General features: G+C 39.3%; 1 protein-coding gene across 14 annotated transcripts in view; it reads left to right on the top strand.

Moving 5' to 3' along the window:
• Positions 1-20604, top strand: part of SLC7A11 (solute carrier family 7 member 11) — a 314580-nt gene that overhangs the window by 11078 nt on the left and 282898 nt on the right. For all 14 annotated transcript variants that reach the window (XR_004349977.1, XR_004349976.1, XR_004349978.1 and 11 more), the window contains exons 4-6: positions 4487-4612; positions 9596-9695; positions 16498-16542. Coding sequence is in view for 9 of the 14 variants with exons in the window: in XM_032632570.1 (XP_032488461.1) it covers positions 4487-4612; positions 9596-9695; positions 16498-16542 (271 nt within the window). In the remaining 5 variants the exon portion in view is untranslated. The remainder of the gene's footprint in view (positions 1-4486; positions 4613-9595; positions 9696-16497; positions 16543-20604) is intronic.

Raw genomic sequence — 20604 nt, forward strand, 5'->3', positions numbered from 1 at the left:
CGGTCCGGGAGGATCCCACGTGCCGCGGAGCGGCTGGGCCCGTGAGCCATGGCCGCAGAGCCTGCGCGTCCGGAGCCTGTGCCCCGCAACGGGAGAGGCCGCAACGGTGAGAGGCCCGGGTACCGCAAAATAATAAAATAAAATAAAATAAAATGTGGGATCTAGTCTCAGATGCATCCCTAACAGCCTCTCTCTCCGTCTCAATTTTCTTACTAGTTTAGTTTTACGTAGGTGAGTAAAGAGCCCTACCTTCTTCCCATAACCTGTGGGAATAATTGGGGGAAGGAAACAAAGTAACACTAATGATGGCGATGTGGGAAAAAGAAATAGCCATTTCTACAAATGCAGTGCTGTACTTCCTTTTCTAAAACTGTCCTTCCCTGGCATCATTAAATTACATGAAAGAAACTCTAGGCCCAGTTCTGTGCTAGCTTCTCAGACATTGTACATGGAGTGGCTCTTTATAAATCTGAAATTGGACTATCCCTACTCCTTTTCTACCATAACTAGATACCATGACAAGCAATTCTTAGGTAAATACATGTCGTGTTGAAATATACAAGGACCGCAGAACAGCAACGGTACCCTTCAGGAGGATGAGAAATAAAATGTGGAATCAAAGTGTCCTGAAATCCCAGCCAAGATAAACATGAACCTTAGCAGAGAGGAAGAGTCACCGGGAGTTTGGAAGGACTAGGTATAGTAGTGAGATCGTATGTGTCTTCTGAGCTACTTCCTCATTGTTACCTGTGAACAACTGGTAAAAGTGTGGACTCTGGGGTCAGCTTATTTGGCTTCAGTCCTATCTTTACACCTTACCTTCGTGAACACGGGCAAGTTAAGTAATATCTGGATTCTCAGCTGCTCATCAGAAAAATAACACCAGTGATGGTAACCACGTCAGAGAGATAAGATTAAATAACATTATCCACGTAAGTAAGGTCCTTGCACAATGTCTGTCATATAACAAGAGTATGTATTTATTTAAGGCTTACCATTTTTATTCCCAATAGTGAGATCCTAGATATAGTCTCTCTGCTTTATAAAGGTTGTTTATTGCTAAAAGCCTATCTGAAATTAATGTATCCAGGAAACGAATGCAAAGAGACAGAGGCGACCCAGGCAGCTGCTACAAAGAACAGTGGAACAATTCACTTTAGCTCACCATGTCGCATCCATATACTGTCCATATATTTTACCAGTTTAGCACAGAGCAGTCAGAAGCCAGAAGCCAGGGAGAACCTGAACCTGGGAGATAACCCAGTATATCCAGGCTCGGTCATCTCACTCTGCAAAACAAAAGACAGACTTGAATGGCGGAAGTGCAGAAAGAAATACCAGTCCTTAAATCATGGTACCAGTTTTCAACACTCCTTGTTGCTGCGTTTCAGTTCTTAGGAAACGGCCTCATTAATAAGTAAATAAAAACTGTATGTCCCTCTGTTTTCATTTTGGTAACATTTAAGGTAAGCAATAATAATAATAATAAGCCCAAATTGATACAAGTAATTCTTAATTGCATGAAGTTAGCCATCATTATTCAAGGGAAGTAAAGCTAGACTGAAAGCTTGCTTACATTTCTTTGATGATTACAATGTGGATAGATAGTGTATAAAAACCGGAAGTATTGCAGATGTCGTTTCAGAAGCTCTGAAAACTTGCAGTTAGTGATCCCAAATCCCTTTTCAGTATTGTTGGATGAGCAATATACATAGACTTAAATTTCTCTGTAAGACACATGATGAAACAGCAGTTCTAGCGGCTTGAGGACCTTCACAGTGCCTCTGTACTGGCTACCTTGTTACTGTTTAAGCTGTATCCCCTTCAGGGTCATAGAGGTACATCTCAGCTGAATTTGGCTTATGGAATAATGAGGGCAATGTCTGGATGCTCAGATAAAGCAGGGTTTTGAGAAACCTTTGAGAGAAATCAGGCTTAACCAGAATTTTTATTTCAGCTGTCTGAGAGGAAAGCAAGGTGAGATTATCCATTCATAATATTTGTTTGATTTTGTCTTCCATTTTTCTAAGAAAACTTTACAAAATATAAAATTCCCAAAACTCATTTTTTTTCTATTTCAATAGGCATTGAATGTAATGCCTACGCTCTTTATGAACGTAACAACCTTCTTCCAAATATATAGAGGTTCTAAATATGAGAATGCCTCTCTCTTTTCCCTCCCCCTTCCTCCCTCCCTCCCTTTCTTCTTTTTCTTCCTTCCTGCCCTCCTGCCCTCTATTCCTTTTTCTCCTTCCTCGTTTTTCTCCCCTCCTCTCCTTACAACAGCTCTTTTCTATTGTGGAGTACTCTCAAAAATACTCTCAAAAATACTTTGGGGTTTTAGGAGCTCTAGTTAAAAGAAAACAGTGCTCTTTTGTTGTTGGTGGGAACATGCACCCAATTATTTTCAGATCAGTGCTGAATCTCCTTAACTAAAAAAAAAATCCCTTTCTTATCATGACTCATTTATCACAGAGTAATTTACATAGAAAAAGGAAAAGAATCACTGGATGATGAAGATGAACACAGAGTTGCATTAAATTATTTTCAGTATATAAGTGCTTTGTATAGGGGAGAGAAAAATAATTATTTTTTATCTTTTCACTGATAAAATAATGCACTTGGTGATTAACAATAGACCTGTCTATTTCTTCATGTTTCCAGCTTCAAACGTAGATAAAATATTTCTCTTAGCTTCCCCTGTAGCTTATTCAGGGCTCCAGCCTTTCTAATCATTGAAACATTTCTTCATTGGTAACCTCGTATCTAACTTTTCATGGTCCCTCATTCTTCCCATCTTTGAGTTGTTTTCAAAAATGAAAATTGCTTTTATTGATTTTTTACTTAATACTTCATGTTCATTATAAAAATTATTTGAAATCATGTAGAAAAATAAATTTTTAAACTTGAAAATTATTCAATATTCTATCATCTGTAGATACCTTCTGTTAATGTGTTAGTAAACACTCATTCAGAATTTTTCCGTTCCTTTCTCTCTGTGTCTTTATCTATCTTTCTATCTACCCATCTCTCTGTAATTTGCTGTATTGGTCAGTAAAACGTCATGAACAATCTTTCGTGGAATAAATATTTAACTGCGTCATGATTTTACATGGCTGCATAGTAAACCCTTAAAAAGGTATACCTTAATTAGCCTTCCTTTAGGGGGCTAGGTTATTTTAAAAATTCTGCTATTATACATTGTGTTGATACATTGGCTCCAATTCTTAAATGAGCTAATGATTGTATCAGGCAATTGGAACTATGAAGATGACTCATTATTGTACATATGGAAAGCTTCCTATTGCAGCCTGAACTGTAAGAATTCTGTGTTTGGTTTTATCCTCCAAGAAGTATTTTCATACATTTTTGTTATTTGTTTAGGGAGAATACACCTTTTTAAAAATAAAGCTTATAGATAATAACTACAGATATCAGGTATGAAGTAGCTTTTTGGGCAGTGGGGGAGGGAGCAAGTAACACTAAGCATAAAGTTTTAGAAGGAGCGTAAAGTTGAACTCCACTGTCTAGAGTAAGTCACTCCAGCAGAGTATAGGAGGCACGGTTTGAGAATATCGCCATTCATTTCATTCCTCTTTGGCTGAAGTTGGCTTTTTAAAACTGAGGATCCAGCTCATTCAGTGATTCAACAAAACCATGTTGACGATCTTCCTGGGCCAGGGATGAAGCTGGATACTAGCAAGACAGAGATGAATAATGCTTGTTCTGCCCTCAAGGTTCTCATGGTCCACAGTGTGGGGAGAGTGAATAGTTGAATACTACTCGGACACTGTGACAGTACCACCAAGAGAGGGAAATTCTGCTGGCTTCAGACCCACTGTGCATCTGGGAACTCTTTTGGATTCATCCCTTGTAACATTTTTTCAAGTTCCAAAACGTATCTGGGAAGCCTATACATTTAGGGTAGGATGAAAGTCACTCCTGACTGTGCTGATTGGAACGTGGAAAGGAAATGCAAGAAGTGCTGTCTACAGCTAGTCCTGACGGTGAAGAATCACACATTGCCCCTTCTTGAGTGTGATGCCCAGTTGGCAGGTGACGCAATCATTGAACGAGGAAAGAGTTGCCAGCTGTATCAAGCTGAAGAGTCACATTCAACAATCTCATTGCACGTGATGACTTCGGGATTTGCTTAGAAGGTATTTTTATATGATTATTAGGGCGCTACGGTATTTGTCCACTCTTATTGACATATACAAAGAACAAGAGAGAACTTCTTACTGTTCACAGGTTTCATCCAAGCCTCTGAAACTTCAGTGTGCATAAAAATCACCTAGAGATCTTGCTGAGATACAGATTTGTAGTCCTTAGGTCTGGTGTGGCGCCTGAGATTAAGCATTTCTCAACTGCTTCCAGGTAATGGCAACACTGCTGGTTCGTGGATGGCACTTTGAAGAGCCACAACCTAAGACGTCTTCATACCAATGATGATTCACCTTTTCTAACTTCATCTATTTGTTTGCAGCTGTGGTGATGGTCCTAAATGGCATGAGTGTCAGCTGGAGCGCCCGGATCCAGATTTTCCTAACCTTTTGCAAGCTCACAGCAATTCTGATAATTATAGTCCCTGGAGTGATGCAGCTAATTAAAGGTAGGGACTGAAAAGTAAATGCTTTTTAAAATACGTTTCTGCTTTTGGTCTCTTCTAACACTAACTTTCGCTTGTACTAGCAGAATCCCTTAATTAGACTGTCTGCTCATGGAACTTAGACTCTGTACTGTCATCTAATTGATTTGAAAGCCTGCAACATTGGGGGTTGAGTTGGTATTTACAGCTGAACGGCAACAAGAGGATTAAGACTGGGCCAAGCAACAAAATAAGGCATCAGTGAATTTTCTCTTGGTCTAAACTATTTGTAGCGAAAACACAAAGGGGGAAAGAAAAATAAGCCATTAGTTTTAACTACAGATAAATATGTCTTCTTATTTTTCCTTTAAAGTAGTTCAACCACAGTATTAAAGATTAGAGAGAAAAAGATATCTGGAAAATAATGAAAAATGATGAATAATTCTTTTACGGTTATCATTCCTTTTACCTTGAGAATAGACTCTCGACAGAAGGAGAGTCAGATATGGGAATAGCGTTCGCAAAAAGACAACTATTATCTGACAATAAAGATAGCTGTAAAAATGTAAGTTTTATTGTTACATTATGTTTAATGTAAAATCTGCATTTCTGTGGAGATGTAACACCATTTTCTGGGAGTATTTGCCTTATAGACTTGACTGTTAAACAAGCAAAGATGAGATGGTTGAAGGTGATGTCATTTAGAGTTTCAGTTGTTCTAGGTAAGAAGGCACAGGCAGTTGCTTGGATTCAGGGGAAGTTGTTGGATGAGAAGGAGGTCCAGGTGAGTTATTTAACTAACAATGGGCACAATGGTAGGAAATAAGTAAGAAAGTGAGATGAAATTGTAAAGGACTGACATATAACTTGGGCATGTTAAGTACTTAATGTTTACATTGATATTGTCTGTTCCAAGAAAGGGAATTTATAGAGAAATTTAATGAAGTGGCAAGAGAAGAATTACACAAGACAAAAGGAAATGCCAAAATTAAGCAAAAAAAAATCATTGCTGATGGTAGAGGCATTAAACAGTAATAAAAGTGGAACGATTCGTCATTCTGTAGCTGGGGAAAGGGAGCTGCTGCTGTCCATTTAATAAGCCTTGTGGGAGAGCTTAGAGCTCTCCTGGCTGAATGTTTGCATCAAATCCAGCAACCTCAGCCAACGTAAACACAATGAAGATGTTTAACACTATAGCTTACGCTGAAGGGAAGACGTGGGCTCACTCTTCTAATTCACCTTGGCCTCCACAGAGGTGGCCTGCCCATATTTTATCTGACCTGTCAGAAATGTTGGGAAAATAATCTGTTTTGCTGCTGCTTTCCTTTTCTGGGCTAACTCTTTAGACTTCTGTAAGGAATTTCTTCCATTTTCGGAAAGTGCAGAAACTCTGGGTCATGGACCCTTCTTCTGTTCTAGTTCAGGTTCCAAAAGATGATATGCTATCCTTTAAAACAAAGATTTTTTTCTTTTCTTTTTTCTTTTTGCTGTAATGTAAGACCGTAGTCAGTTTTTACCACTTATTTATATATGTGTGTGAGGTGAGGTGAGGTTACCCAAGTGGTAGTGTATTGCGAATTCCTTGAGAGCAAAGGTCACGATAGAGTGTTTAGATTTGTTTTTTGACATTACAATAGAATGATCCTTTAATACTTATGATATTGTTACTGAACCAAACTTAGGTCTGCTTGCCCAATGCACAGCAAAGCCAATCTACTGACACCAAGTTGTGGTGAAGGAACGTACAGTGTTTATTGCAGGGCCAAGCAAGGAGAATGGGCAGCTCATACTCAAAAGACCTGAACCTCCGGATGGCTTTCAGGAAAGGCTTTTTAAAGACAGTGTGGGGGAGAGGGTCACACAGGGTGCATGATCAGCTCAGGCACCATTCTCTGATTGGTTGATGAGGAGGTAACAGGTAAGGTCACAGAGGTCAGCGTTGTCGATCCTCAGGTTGCCGCCAGTTTGGGGGCCACAAGACTGGTGATCACGCAGTTAGCTTCTTCCACCTGGTGGGGATTTTAGTATCTGGAAAACAACTCAAGGGTATGACTCAGGATGTTATCTATAGCCCTTGAGGAGTAACTAAAAGACCTTGAGTTCGTTTTACAGCTAAACTGTGACTATTCTGTTTTGTCTTCTTTGACTGCTTTCCTTTGTTTCTGCATTTTCTCACTTCTCTGATTAAAATTGCTCTTTGGAACTCAGGGAAGGCCTAGAAGGTTAAAGGTTTTCTACAGACAAGAGGCAGGGGACATGGGGAGTGATCTGTCCCCAGGAAGGCCCCACAGGGTCCTGCTCAGTTTCAATATCAGTGCTTCATGTGACCATGTTTCCTTATATCTCACTTAACAGAGAAGTGACCTGAGAATTTTACTACATTTAAAGTAAATTAAATATTTTGGAGAGTATTCTTAGCAGGTTTATTTACTCTATTACTATAAAACAGTGATTCTCTTTGTCTCTAACTTATCACATATTTCTCGCATTAATATGAAACTTCAAGAAGAGAGAAATTTTACTTATACAGATTGTGCATTTATTCTAATCTAATGAGATCCAGAAACTAGCTGTGTGTTCTGTATTCTCTTACGAGGATTTGTTAAACTTTCCTTTGAATATAATAGCTTTCATCTTCGTGAGACCTCTGTTATGCAGCCGAAATATTCCTGAAACTTAGAAACACCTCTCTTTCGTAATACTCTCAAAATGGCCCTTTTCAGGATCTGTGCTTGGGATTCAGTCTTTGCAAAGTTTGATATCTTTTGGGTTTCCCTGGTGGCGCAGTGGTTGAGAGTCTGCCTGCCAAAGCAGGGGACACGGGTTCCTGCCCCGGTCCGGGAAGAGCCCACATGCCGCGGAGCGGCTGGGCCCGTGAGCCATGGCCGCTGAGCCTGCGCGTCCGGAGCCAGTGCTCCGCAACGAGAGGGGCCACAACAGTGAGAGGCCCGCGTACCGCAAAAAAAAAAAAAAAAAAAAAAAAAAATTTGATATCTTTTATTGATTATTCAGTGCTGCACTCTTAGGAATATTGTCCCTTAAGGCCAAGTAGACTACAGATCATGGTAAAGCAATATGCAACAGATGTTTTTACAGGGTTTCCAGTATTTTCCTTCTATGAGGACAAGAGATGTTTTTGTAAAATAGGTATTTCTGAATTGACAGTATCATTTTAAAAAATGAACTATATTTAGGCATTGGATGCTTTGAGGGGAAAGTCATTTAGTGGATAACTCAATATTCTCCATTTTGGGTCTCAAAACTTGCACGTTATATTGATACATGTGTTGTTGTCTGTACAATGCAGGCAAAAACTGAGATTTGAGTGAAGAGAAAAAGGGTCTTATGTATATCACCTACCTCCCATCCGCCTTTTATTTTCTTACGGGAAGGCCAGTTTTGAAACAAGTCACATTTCCCATTTAGATCATCTCATTTGCTGTTTTCTTTGGGAAGTAGAGACTTTTCATGCCTAACTTTGAATACTGATTGACTAAAGTAAATCTGAATTTCTATTTTTTAATTATCCAAAAGATATACCGGAAAAGTCCCATTATGATTTACAAAGTAGAGAAAACTGTTATGCATAAAAGTGCTCAGTCCAGGGCTTCCCTGGTGGCGCAGTGGTTAAGAATCCACCTGCCAATGCAGGGGACATGGGTTCGAGCCCTGCTCTGGGAAGATGCCATATGCTGTGGAGCACCTAAGCCCGTGCGCCACAACTACTGAGCCTGCGTGCCACAGCTACTGAAGACCGTGCACCTAGAGTCCATGCTCTGCAACAAGAGAAGCCACCACAATGAGAAGCCCACGCACCGCAATGAAGAGTAGCCCCCGCTGGCCACAGCTGGAGAAGGCCCGCGCGCAGCGGTGATGACCCAACGCAGCCAAAAATAAATAAATAAATTTATAGAAAATAAAAATGCTCAGTTCACGTGTTGATGCAAAAATTTGTTTAAACCTATTTATTTTAGAGTTCAGTATAGTTTCTTTTCTGTTTCCAGAAGGAAAGCATGCCATTCTCTAGGAAAGGGTCTGCAGACTTTCTCCGTAAATGGGCGGATAGTAAATGTTTTCAACTTTGTGCACCATTTGGTCTCTGCCACAGCTATCAGCTCTGCTGGAGAGTGAAATTAGCCGCAGACCGATAGTATCAGTCATAGGTAAATAAGTGGACCTAAGTGTGCTCCAATAAATCTTTCTTTTTTTTTTTTTTTTTTTTTTTTTCTGTATGCGGGCCTCTCACTGTTGTGGCCTCTCCTGTTGCGGGGCACAGGCTCTGGACGTGCAGGCTCAGTGGCCATGGCTCACGGGCCCAGCCTCTCCGCGGCATGTGGGATCTTCCCGGACCGGGGCACGAACCCATGTCCCCTGCATCGGCAGGCGGACTCTCAACCACTGCGCCACCAGGGAAGCCCCAATAAATCTTTCTTTACAAAAGAAGCTTGGGGGTGCGGAACAGATTGGTTCCACAGGGTTTTCCAAGCCCTGTTGGTATCTAATGAACTATGGGGAGAAAGCAGACAGTAAGTTAAATGATCTGAGGAGGTGGTTCTTGGGTTTCATGCCTCCTCACTGAAGATAGACCCTTGAATATTTCTTCCCAAACATTATATTATCATCATTTTTAAGAATTATATCACACTCCTAAAAACTATAGTTTACAGACTATCCTTCAGTCTTCTTTCCTGGTCAAACTCTGTTACGAGTAGAGGCATGCTTAAAAAACAGATTGTTTTTGAAATGCCATTTTCCTCTTTGCCATGATTTTAGTAAAATAAATGTGAGGTAGTGTTAGTGGCAATCAGTATACTTTTGGGACTCCTTCTGTAGAATGGATACAGCATTAATAAAGTTGGGAATGAGCAGACAGAAAGAAATCTAGGCCTGAAACTGTATAGTTTATTCCCAGTCCCCCCCCCCCACCCCCGCATTCATGTTTATGGTTAAAGAATGAATAATAACCAATTCTTTGAAAAGTCCTAAATCTTTCTATTCTTATTGTAGGGCAAACACAACACTTTAAAGATGCCTTTTCAGGAAGAGATGCAAGTATTATGGGATTGCCACTGGCTTTTTATTACGGAATGTATGCATACGCTGGCTGGTAAGTTGATATCGCTATCAACAGGTGATTTGGGTGGTTCATTAATTCCTTCAGGTACTTTAAGTGCCAAGCAAGGCGCTAGGCAAACGTGAACAGGGATAATCCAGCGTGACGTGCTTTACTTGAAGTGAGAAAGATGATGAGGCTCCCTTCACCAGGCCCATTACCGTGCACACAACTTAACACAAACATGGCTGAGGTTTCCAGTCAAGGCAACTACCAGATTTAACCTGATAATGTAAAAAAGAAACAAATGCTGGGTCTTGAGAACCAGTACAAATCACTTGTAAGTATGGATCGGTAAGGGCATAAGAGCACCACAAGAAATTAAAGATTAGTATTGATACTTTGTCAGAAAGCCTCCCAGCGGAAGCTGCAGAGGTGTACCCAATAGTGATTAATTGATTTACTCCCCCTTCCCATGAGAAGGAAATAAGTCAGTTACAGAAATGAGTAAGATGTTCCCAGGAGGTAAAATGGTACTCTAAAGGCAGGGAGGAGAAAACGGGATAGTGAAATCAGGTGTACTAGATAATCTGTTACATTTTAAAGGACCTTACAGATTCCTTAAAATTTCCTCAACACTTGAAAACAAAAAAAATGCAGAAAGGATGAATAAAATCACTGTGCCACAAGTGCATTTCCTTAAATCCCTGTCCAACTGTGATGCCATTCTGGTTGAAGCATTAAAGCTTTGTATTTATGTCTTGCTTTGTTCGGGAACTTGAATAACAATAATCATGGCCGGGAGTGGGATTGTTTTTCCTAATTAAATTTTACTGATCTAATAAGATTTAGTTGAAGCGACTATTGCAAGAAATCCCATTGGGTAGAAAAATACTACTTAAACATCCAAATAATTGTAATGCAGTTAAATTTCATTGTTTTGGAATAATTACTAGCAGTATTTCTTTTTTATTATTTATAGAGCTGATAGTTGTACAGTTGCTGTGAGAATGTTCTATGAGTCTAAAAATAATGAACTACACTAGCTCAAAAATTATGTAAATTCATTTCAAATACAAATACGATTTCCTTTTGTTTCTTTTGTTTTTAGGATCTTACCTTCCAGCTAATGCATGGAATATAAAGATAGTTTTACCCTGTTAATCTCACTGAATTATAGAGGGGAATTAGGAGAGCACAGGAACTAAAAATTTTAATACGGTATTTGAAGCAAAATGTTTGAAGTTCTTAGAAGATTGTAGCTCTGAAACGTCTAGTGTAAAATATTTGTGTATTCTCGAAATATTTGGATAGCCATTGCGTGTAAGCATTACTCTTAGTATTTTTAAAGTCTTTTCATTTTTGTCCAAAGCACGACGTGGGGCTGAACAAAAAATAGAACGGAATTGTGCTCCCAGGGTTAGCAGCAGAATCATCTATTCTATGGCTATTCAGCCTGATCACAGCTCTGGCACCCTGGGGCACCAGCCAAGCCCTGGGAGGGTCACCAAGAGACACCAGAGCAAGTGGGGGAGGTGACAAAAGCTTTCAGCTAGAGCCAAGTGTTGGGGGCTTGGCGGTATTCAATCAGGAATGCGGAATGTGGAGATCATCACGAGGGAGATTTGATTAATTCTATTGAATGAAGTTTCTTTAGCCTGTGAGTACCATGCGTGTGTTCCCACGGAATCTTAACAGTGTGCTTCTATCCAACTCACTCCCCTGCTGTAAGTGCTGAATCTTGAGGTTAACCTGCTTTATGTCGAGCAAATCTTCTCCACTTCTGTAAGCTCTTGAGGGCTGGTAGATCTCTCCAAGTATAAAGACTCTTTTCATTTTGAATGATCTTATTATCTTAATCTTTGGTTTTTTGATGCTGAACCCCAAATGTTACTTTTGTTAAAATGATTAGAAATGACAATTTAGGTGATAGCAGACGAGTCCAAAGAACTGCAAAACGGGGTGGAGGACAGGAAGCTTTTATAGGATGAAGAGTAAGGAGCCAAGAAAAGTAGAAAATGAGTATGAAACAAGGAAATAATTATAGACCCCAGAGGTGGCTTGGCGTTTGGAGGTTGAGTGGCTCCATCTTGGGCCTAGAAATATATTACACTGTTTACAGTGTAAATGGGGTTTACGTGAACCTTTGGTCCTACTTTTACCCGTCGAATCCTCATGTCCACATCCTAGGTTAAAGAACAGGAAACGGTTGGTTTTCTTGTATTCTAGAGGGTTCAATCATAGTGTAGGAAATTAAGGCCGGGATTTTCAATGGACTGTTACGCGTTACCAATGGTTAATGTACGGGGGCAGATAAGTAACCGTATGTCTCCAACAGGCTGTTCTGCGACCTGCATGCTGCTTTGTGGATAGGTAGAAATCACCTGCTTGTTAATCTGTGGCCACCAGTCTTAGAAAAGGGGAGCTGTGGGTAGAAGAACTAGTCTGTTGGTTTGGAGTGCCGGAGGAAAAAGTTAATATCTGGATATAAGCGCAACGAGATGGAGACTAAAAGAGTTCCCAAAGCAGGGGGTGTTTAGGCACTTTCCAAATGTGATCCCGCCTCTCTGACCTTTTTTTTTTGTCTTTCGTGATGGAATTCCAAGACTGGGTTGTGGAATTATAAATTGGGTGCCAGGAATGAGCCTCCACTCCCTGTGCTGTTGCCCTGACAATATTTGATGCAAAAAACGGAAAAAAAAAAAAAAAAAAAAAAAAAAAAGAGTGTAGGGCGCATTGCAAACAAGGAGACAGAAGCAGCTGTCGTCCTCAGAAGTTAACCACCCAGGGTGTAAGTAAACGCAGCAAGACCCCTGTTGTCTGGGAGGCCCTGTTCCGTTAGTAAGTCACCCCCTATGTGTTGAATAGACGTAGCCAAACCTTGGACCTGAATAGAGCAGGCTGTTGGTTTATGAGGAGTGCTGGACCTTTTCAGAATGATGAAAACTCCTTCACGGAAACATGATTAGGGGGAAAGAAATCATTAACCCAGCCAGGCCACAGAGTTGGGTCAGAACAACTTTTGTATTATTGCCAACGTCTGCATTCAGAGAAGTATGTCCGCCAGTCTCCCTTGTGGCCCAGGGGAACTCAATCAATTTCAGTCCCATATCCTGATCCCAAGCTAAATATTGCTTGGTGGGATTTTTTTTTTTTTTTTTTTTGAATTGTGTGATAGAAAATAGTTTTTTTGGTCTGTCTTTTTTCTCCCTTTTAAATCCTATCCTCAGTGGATTTAGTCTTTCTAAAGCACCTGCTGGGATTATTTTGTAGCATTGTGTCAAATCGAATCTAAAGAATAAGATTCGTTTCAAAATAATTCACATGGTTGGGTACCAGAATGCATTGCCAGCCTTGCAGTGCCTTTTATACACAATCACGGAAAAGCTGGAAGAGTGGATCTTATGAACATTCTCTAGAGAACTTGAGGAGACGGGCTGTGGACGCATGGCTGGAGACTTAGAGAGCATAAAGGTGTATTTCCCACAGGAGTGAATGTTTGGACCAAAATAAGAAGCTTTCTCCTTCCCACCTCCCACCCTGTCCCAAGCCCTTTCCTTTTCTCTATGGCAAAATATTTGCAATTGCGTTCTTTTTTCATATTTCCTTTCTCGCCTTAACATTGTTGGAAAAAGACCAGTTCTAAAACAACTGTTTAGAAGGAACTGGTTATTTTTGAAGTGAGAAGCCTGGAAATATTTCTAAGTGTGTGTGTGGTTTTTGCGTGGGGTATTTTTTTTAGGTTTTTTGTTTTGTTCATTTTCTTCCTGTACTTCCCACTGCCTTGGGCTTATAGCAAACACATCAGATCCCTCAGAGTGCATATTCCAGATATAAGTATTGATTGTTGCTTGCGTTCCTGGTGTAACTACAACCTCTATTTTTAGAAACTTACTTTCTAGTCATTAAAACATATACTTGGCTCCTCTGCTGACTTTTTAGATCACCTTTGCTGCTACTGTTTTCTCTCAGGTATTCAAATATTTCTACTTAGAACATGGTCCTTACAGTATTAGACACCTGAACTTTATTAAAAGATAAACTGAGGCATGTTAAAATGTTAAGAGTTTGAGCAAAAATCGATATGAATTGACAGCATCCCGTCTTGCAGACAGAAAGGAGCTCCAGGGAGCTGTACAGAAGAGAAGGCTTTTATAGGCAGAAGGCGGTGAGAACAAGAAGTTATACTAAGCCATAAAACAGCTTAGTTATTACAAAGTTATTTCCATTTAGGGGATGGCAGGGGTCTGTCAGGCAGAATGCTTAGATAATGCAATTCCTAATCGACTGGTTTCAGATTCCATTTCTGGGAGATCTGAAACTTTTAAGTGAATTACAGTTTGGTTTGGTGACACGAGGCTTAGCATAAGCGACTCCATTTTGGGCCTGTTGTCTTGTGTTTTGTTTTGTTTTGTTTTACAACCATGAACATCAACTGCCTATTTGTGAATAAAGGTGGAATAAGACAGGTTTTCTCATCTTTGCTTTAAGGTGTGAGATACCTTAATTATATTAAAGGCTGATGGGCTAATATTCCAGCCTCTTGGTTTTAGATGATAGAGAATTTGTCCCTGTAGAACCATGCTTCTGTGGACCTATATAATAGCTATTTTATATTCTAAGGAATAATTAGAGCATAGAGGAATACAATGGAAATATGACTTTTTTACTTTGCAGAAAGTTTCTAAGCCTCTGAAATGGAGAAGTAGAAAGGTCTTTGTATGTCTAGTTCTCTTCGTTACGATCCCTTAGTTCTCCCATCTTCATGATCCGGTTATCTCTGTGTGCTTATTTGAGGAGTCTGCCTCAATTTTACATCTTGGAACCTTGAAAGAGAACTTCAAGGGCTTTAAATGGTCTCGAGAAGTCACTTTAGATTAGAAAAAGAAGTCAAGGATGCAAGGCAATTGACATGCCTGGATGGGATAAGTAGTGTCATAAAGTGAGGGAAAGGAATCTGAATTTCTCTAGGGCCATAAATTTAGGGTAATATGTGTAATCCTATGGGACTGGAAAGTGAAATATTGTGTGCCTCCAATGCTTCTTGTCATGTAAGAGATGACAAAAGTGTCCAGGATCCGGGGGAAATACTCAAAGTGTTCTGCCCTTTAGTTATCAACTTACAGTGTAATGACTAACGGTGGGCCTAAAATTAGCTGCCTAAATACACACACACACAAAGCAACTTCACCATTGCTATTATGCGTAAGGCATAGTTGCCTTATGACGAGGTTATTTGGGTGGGATGCATATTGGAAAACAGTGCATTGAAAGGAAAAAGTGCAAATTGAGGGCTTCCCTGGTGGCGCAGTGGTTGAGAGTCCGCCTGCCGATGCAGGGGACGCGGGTTCGTGCCCCGGTCCGGGAAGATCCCACAGGCCGCGGAGGGGCTGGGCCCGTGAGCCACGGCCGCCGAGCCTGCGCGTCCGGAGCCTGTGCTCCGCAACGGGAGAGGCCACGACAGTGAGAGGCCCGCGTACCGCAAAAAAAAAAAAAAAAAAAGTGCAAATTGAGAATTTATTCTCCTTTATCCCATTTTTATTTCCTGTGTGCCTTCTGTGTTCATATCCAGAAGCCAATCCCCTAAAACTAAGAAATGCTATTATCATGCTTCTATTGTCCTGCAAGTTTTTATCACGCCTACTAAAAGCTGGATTCCCAGAAGCCAAAGGCCATCTTGTACCTACATCCTGTTCTCACTCCCAGGGCACGCTTTGTGGTACTACGCTGTTGCTCACACCCCTCTCCCACACCCCCCCGTGCTCATGCGCTGTACTCTGCCTAGAATGTCCTCATGCCACTTGACTGGGGCTAAACATCAAGAAGTTTTGAAGACTCAGCTTGGGTGATGCCTTCTCTCAGAAACCTTCCAAGACCTGCCAGTCTGGTTTAGACCTCACCCCTGGCTTCCATGGTAACCTGGGCATGCTCTAACACCACTCTATGGACCATTCTATGAACTATGAGCTCCTTGACAAGAAAGATGATAGATTTTCTACTTTTATTTCCCCAGTGACTGACATGTGATAATCTCATACACTGCTGGTAGGAATGCAGAAATGGAGGAAAATAGTTTGACTATAAACATGTGTCTGCTCTGTGACCCAGTGATCGTATTCTGAGTATATGCCCAAGAGAAATGATTGCATGGTCCCCAAAAGAACATATACAAGCATATTTATGGTATCTATATTCATAATAGCTGTAAATTGGAAATGATTCAAATATCCATCAGTGGTAGAGCGTATAGTGTTACATTCATACAATGAAAAGCAACAATAAAGAATGATGAATTACTACAAACAACATGGATGAGACCCACAGACATAAAGTCCAGCAAAAAAGCCAGGCACAATAGAATAAATATTGTATAATAGTTATACAAGCAAATATTATTAGTCTATTGTAATGAAACGAACAAAGCTAATCTATAGTGGTAGAAACCAGAAAAGTGGTTACCTTTACAGGAGGGTGGAGGAGATGATAATGATTGCAAAGGGCCTTGAGGGGACCTTCCAGGGTGCTAGAAATGTTGTATCTTTCGATCCCTTTGTCAGTTACCTAGGTGTATACATATGTAAAAATTTATCACTGTATACTAAGATTTGTTCACTTTACTGTTTGTGTGCCATATATACCTCTATGAAAAAGTTAAGAAATAAAAAAGAACTCTATAAATACTGCTTAATAGAAAAATGAATTGTGGGAGCTTTGGGTGCTGGAGATTTTCATCTTAGGTTATTTGTTTATAAAGTTTTTATGATTCTGAGTTTGATTTTAAATATTTAAAATTTCAAACTTTGGGTGATGATCATAAAATATATTAATGGTTTATAATTCATGGATGTCTTTTTAGGTTTTATCTCAACTTTGTTACTGAAGAAGTGGAAAATCCTGAAAAGTAAGTAGCCATAACTACTCTGAAATATTTATAAGGAATGAAGTGTAAGGTTGTATGGTTAAAAAAGTGGACCTAAAGAAGGAATTCAGTGAGGGCTAATTAGCTTTCTCACTATCATCATTCTCTTGGACAGTAAAACTTACTTGATTTTATCATAAATTAGATGTAAATAACTTTATTGTATATTCTACATCCAATATAAAATTGTCTGGTAAACTGAAAGCATAAAAGAATAGAGTTGTATTTTAGGTAACTCATTTCATAAAAACATACATACAAATTAAAACGGAGTCTTGGATGTTCACAAACGTGCTATGAGATGTGAACTCTGAAAGTTGATTATTTCTAGTAATTCACGTGAGCTTTTTCAGAGCTATCCAATTAAAGGGAATAATGTAATTAATGAACAAGTAGTTATGAAAACCTATAAACAAGTGCAGAATATTCTAGGAACTTGTAAATTTGGGGAGCTGGGTGACTGCTTTTCCTTTTTGTTACTGGTAAAAATCATCCTTTTGATGATTAGGTGATTTGATGATGATTTATATAATGTTTCAGAATGAACTATTTTTAACCTAGAACTTTGGAAACTGAATTATTTTGATGATTTGTCTAAAAACTTGACTTTTTACAGGAAAATCACATAATCTACAGCCAGAAAAGGGAAATTTTAAGTAGCACAGTGTAAGATAAAGACAGAATTTTAGAGTTATTTAATTCATCTGACTTTTATGAAATATCTATACCATGTTCCAACTATGGTACACCATCTGACATGATGAATAAGACGTATTCAGGATTCCATTGCCTAGTCACTGAGTCAAATGTGTAAACAAATAACTAACATGGTGTGATTGGTACCATAGTAGATTATTTTCCCCATTTGACAGAGACGAAAGGAGAAAATATTTATCTAGGGAGATGTTGCTTATATAGAGACTCAAATGGTAAGTAGGTGTTCCTTAGGTAATTATAGGAGAGAGAGAGAGAGAGAGAGAGAGAGAGAGAGAGAGAGAGAGAGAGAGAGAGAGAGAGAGGGAGAGCGAGAGAGGGAGAGAGGGAGAGAGCGAAGGGAGAGGAAGGGACAAACTTCCAAGAAAGGGAAACAGGTGCAAAGGTGAGTCAGTATGAAGTAGCCTGGACTTCAGAGAACATGCTTAAGGGTTGACAGTTCAAATTAAGGTAGACTAAAATTCGGGCAGCAAGTATATTGGTAGCCGATTAGATCTGGCCAAGTACCAGAGTTGTCAGAATTTTGAATACGCAAACCAGTAATTGAGGTTCAAATAGTGTTTCATACTATCTGATTTAACCATTATGCAAATCACTATGTAATTTAAACATGTGAAATGGTTATTTTATTGAGAAATATGGTAAGTTTCTAGCAATGTTTTCAGATTTATACCTGGAATTGTGGTAGAGAACATACATTTACCGGGAACTAGTCCTTTCTAGCATGGCTCTGAAGTGATAAACTACATTATGACTCTAAATCCGCTGATCACAGAGATAAATGGGTTGCCCTGCCTTTTAATTTTTTGCACATAATTAGTGTGTAAGTGGCAATGAGGAGGAAAGACTCCTCTTACTAGATTTTATGTAAAGTATTTATTGAGTCTCCATTGTGTGAAAGAGATTACTACGGTTTATGGCTGTCGTTTTTTTCGGGCCTCTCACTGTTGTGTCCTCTCCCATTGCGGAGCACAGGCTCCGGACGTGCAGGCCCAGCGGCCACGGCTCACGGGCCCAGCCGCTCCGCGGCACGTGGGATCTTCCCGGACCGGGGCACGAACCCGCGTCCCCTGCATCGGCAGGCGGACTCTCAACCACTGCGCCACCAGGGAAGCCCTATGACTGTCTTTTTTTAAGTCTACAAACATTTTAAAGAGACCAATTACTAAAATCCAATATCAGAGAATATTTCTTATGAAAAGAGTGGCAAACTGTAGGTCTGTGGATGTGACCTATAATGGAACAGTTACATGGTACATCAGTGGCATGGAGATAGTTCATATTCTCATTGAATGTTATTTAATAATTTAAGCATAGATTTTGTTTTCAATATGTACAATTATACTATTTTGCATATTCAAACTATGCCATTATTAGCTTGATCTGAATTTCTGATGCATTCTGCCAGAGAGGTATGCCAGTTTAGGATTCTCTCTCTCCCTCTTTCTTCTTCTTAATTTAAGAGGCTTAGTTTCACACATTGATAATGTTTATGATCAAGATATACAAATACTAAATAACAGGGATGTGTTGATTCGGGGTTTGTTGTCCGCTGTTGCAAAGAAATCTCCTCATCTCAAAAAGTGAGAAGAATAATAGCACCTACTTCACTGGGCTGTGGCAGTGAGTACGTAGATTAGTGAGTGTTACTTTTTAATCTCTACATAATTGGTTGTTGCTACTATTACCATATCCTTATTTTAGGAGCAAGGTAAAATGTTACTCCCATCAGAGTGTTTCCTAGGTTTCAGGATCCTAAGCAATTCTCTTTCTTCAGTGTTTTAGAAAGAAAGGCAAAAAAATTTTCACACCATATTGAAGCCTGTTGTATAAGACTAAGATTGTTATCACTGGTTACACTGGATGAAATATTGTCATTTTCTGGAAATCGTGATTCTGCAAATTTCATGAAATATTCCTAGAATACTTTTAATTTTAAACTTATATTTTAAGCTCTTAAACTTAGGAACTTTTCAGGAGAGAGTACAAATCTCTAGATTTTTAGGTCAAGATAATGAGTAACCACAAAGACAACTTGAAGAAAGAAACCTCTGATACCTTTTGGTCCTTTTATGCTAGGTACTCAGATATGCAATGTTTGCATGGAGGAGTCTGTGTAAAACTCAGACAACACATTTATTTTCTCAAAATCAGAATATGAGAAATCTCCAAAATCCCCTTAATGGAAAGGAAAGGTCAAATTTGTACTATGTATTTATCAACCAAAGAAATCCAGGGTTTTGAGCAATTTATTCAATGTCTTAATTTTAAAAATAGCATTTCCCTGAAATGTTGACAATTTTCCCAGGTCTTTTAAAACTAAATCTTATTTTTTAAACGCAGAGAATGGTTTGGGAAATATCAATGATCGAATATTGAGAAGAGATGGTAAAATTATGTATGTGGACCTTGTCCAGATGTGTAATTTGTATTATTCTGTAGGGAGACCGGCTCCAAAATACCTTTAGATACAAGGGAGAATAATTATAATTCCATCTCCTTTGTGACGTGCCGAGATAAATGTGTTCGCGCCTCAGTCACGGGTGCATGTGTCCAGGTGCGTTGTAATGGGCAGCATTCAGCAGCTGGTGAAATGAATCATCAGCTGGAGATACAACCCTTTTTACTGTCCTCCTCCACCTAGGCAATAAAATTTCCCTAAAATTGTGACCTGATCGAAAAAGGGATCATTAATTTAGATCAGTGAAAACAGCACTGTGAGTTAGAATATATAGGATGTGGAATGAGGTTTCATGATCGCAATTGGCTACCCTTTACATATAATTTAATTTCAGCGGAAATCTTTCAAATTAGCTAACATTACTTTCTGGAATAATTTCTGAACTGCTATTACGAGTATGACTTACAGAACAGTTCCTTAATATCGTAACAAGTGGGAGATAAACTGGGAGATTAATGCAATCCGAAGAACTAGCTCGTGGCTTTTTCTGTTCTTAAGTTTCATCTATTCTTTAAAGCTTGTAAAGCACTAATCCTAAAAATTTGGGCAAAATTCCTGTTCTGTGATTACATTTGTAATGTTAAAAAACGTTCCCGTGGTCTGTCTTATAATTTGTGTTTTCTTCTCTAAGAGTGGCTTTGGATCTATGGGAGTAGTTACCCTTTACGAGGTATTTAACGTTTTTATTTGAAAACACAGCGATTATCATTGAAGTTTTATAGAAATGTAAAAGTATTTCATCGAATAATTATTTATAGCATGCTGACTGGCTCCACAAGCAATAAATATTAGAGTAAGAATAGTATTTTGAGGAGCACGTATATCCAAAGTTTGGACCATGAAGGTGATAGAATCCCAAGGAACATATG

Source organism: Phocoena sinus, chromosome 5 (assembly GCF_008692025.1).
Source record: "Phocoena sinus isolate mPhoSin1 chromosome 5, mPhoSin1.pri, whole genome shotgun sequence".
Taxonomy (NCBI): Eukaryota; Metazoa; Chordata; class Mammalia; order Artiodactyla; family Phocoenidae; genus Phocoena; species Phocoena sinus.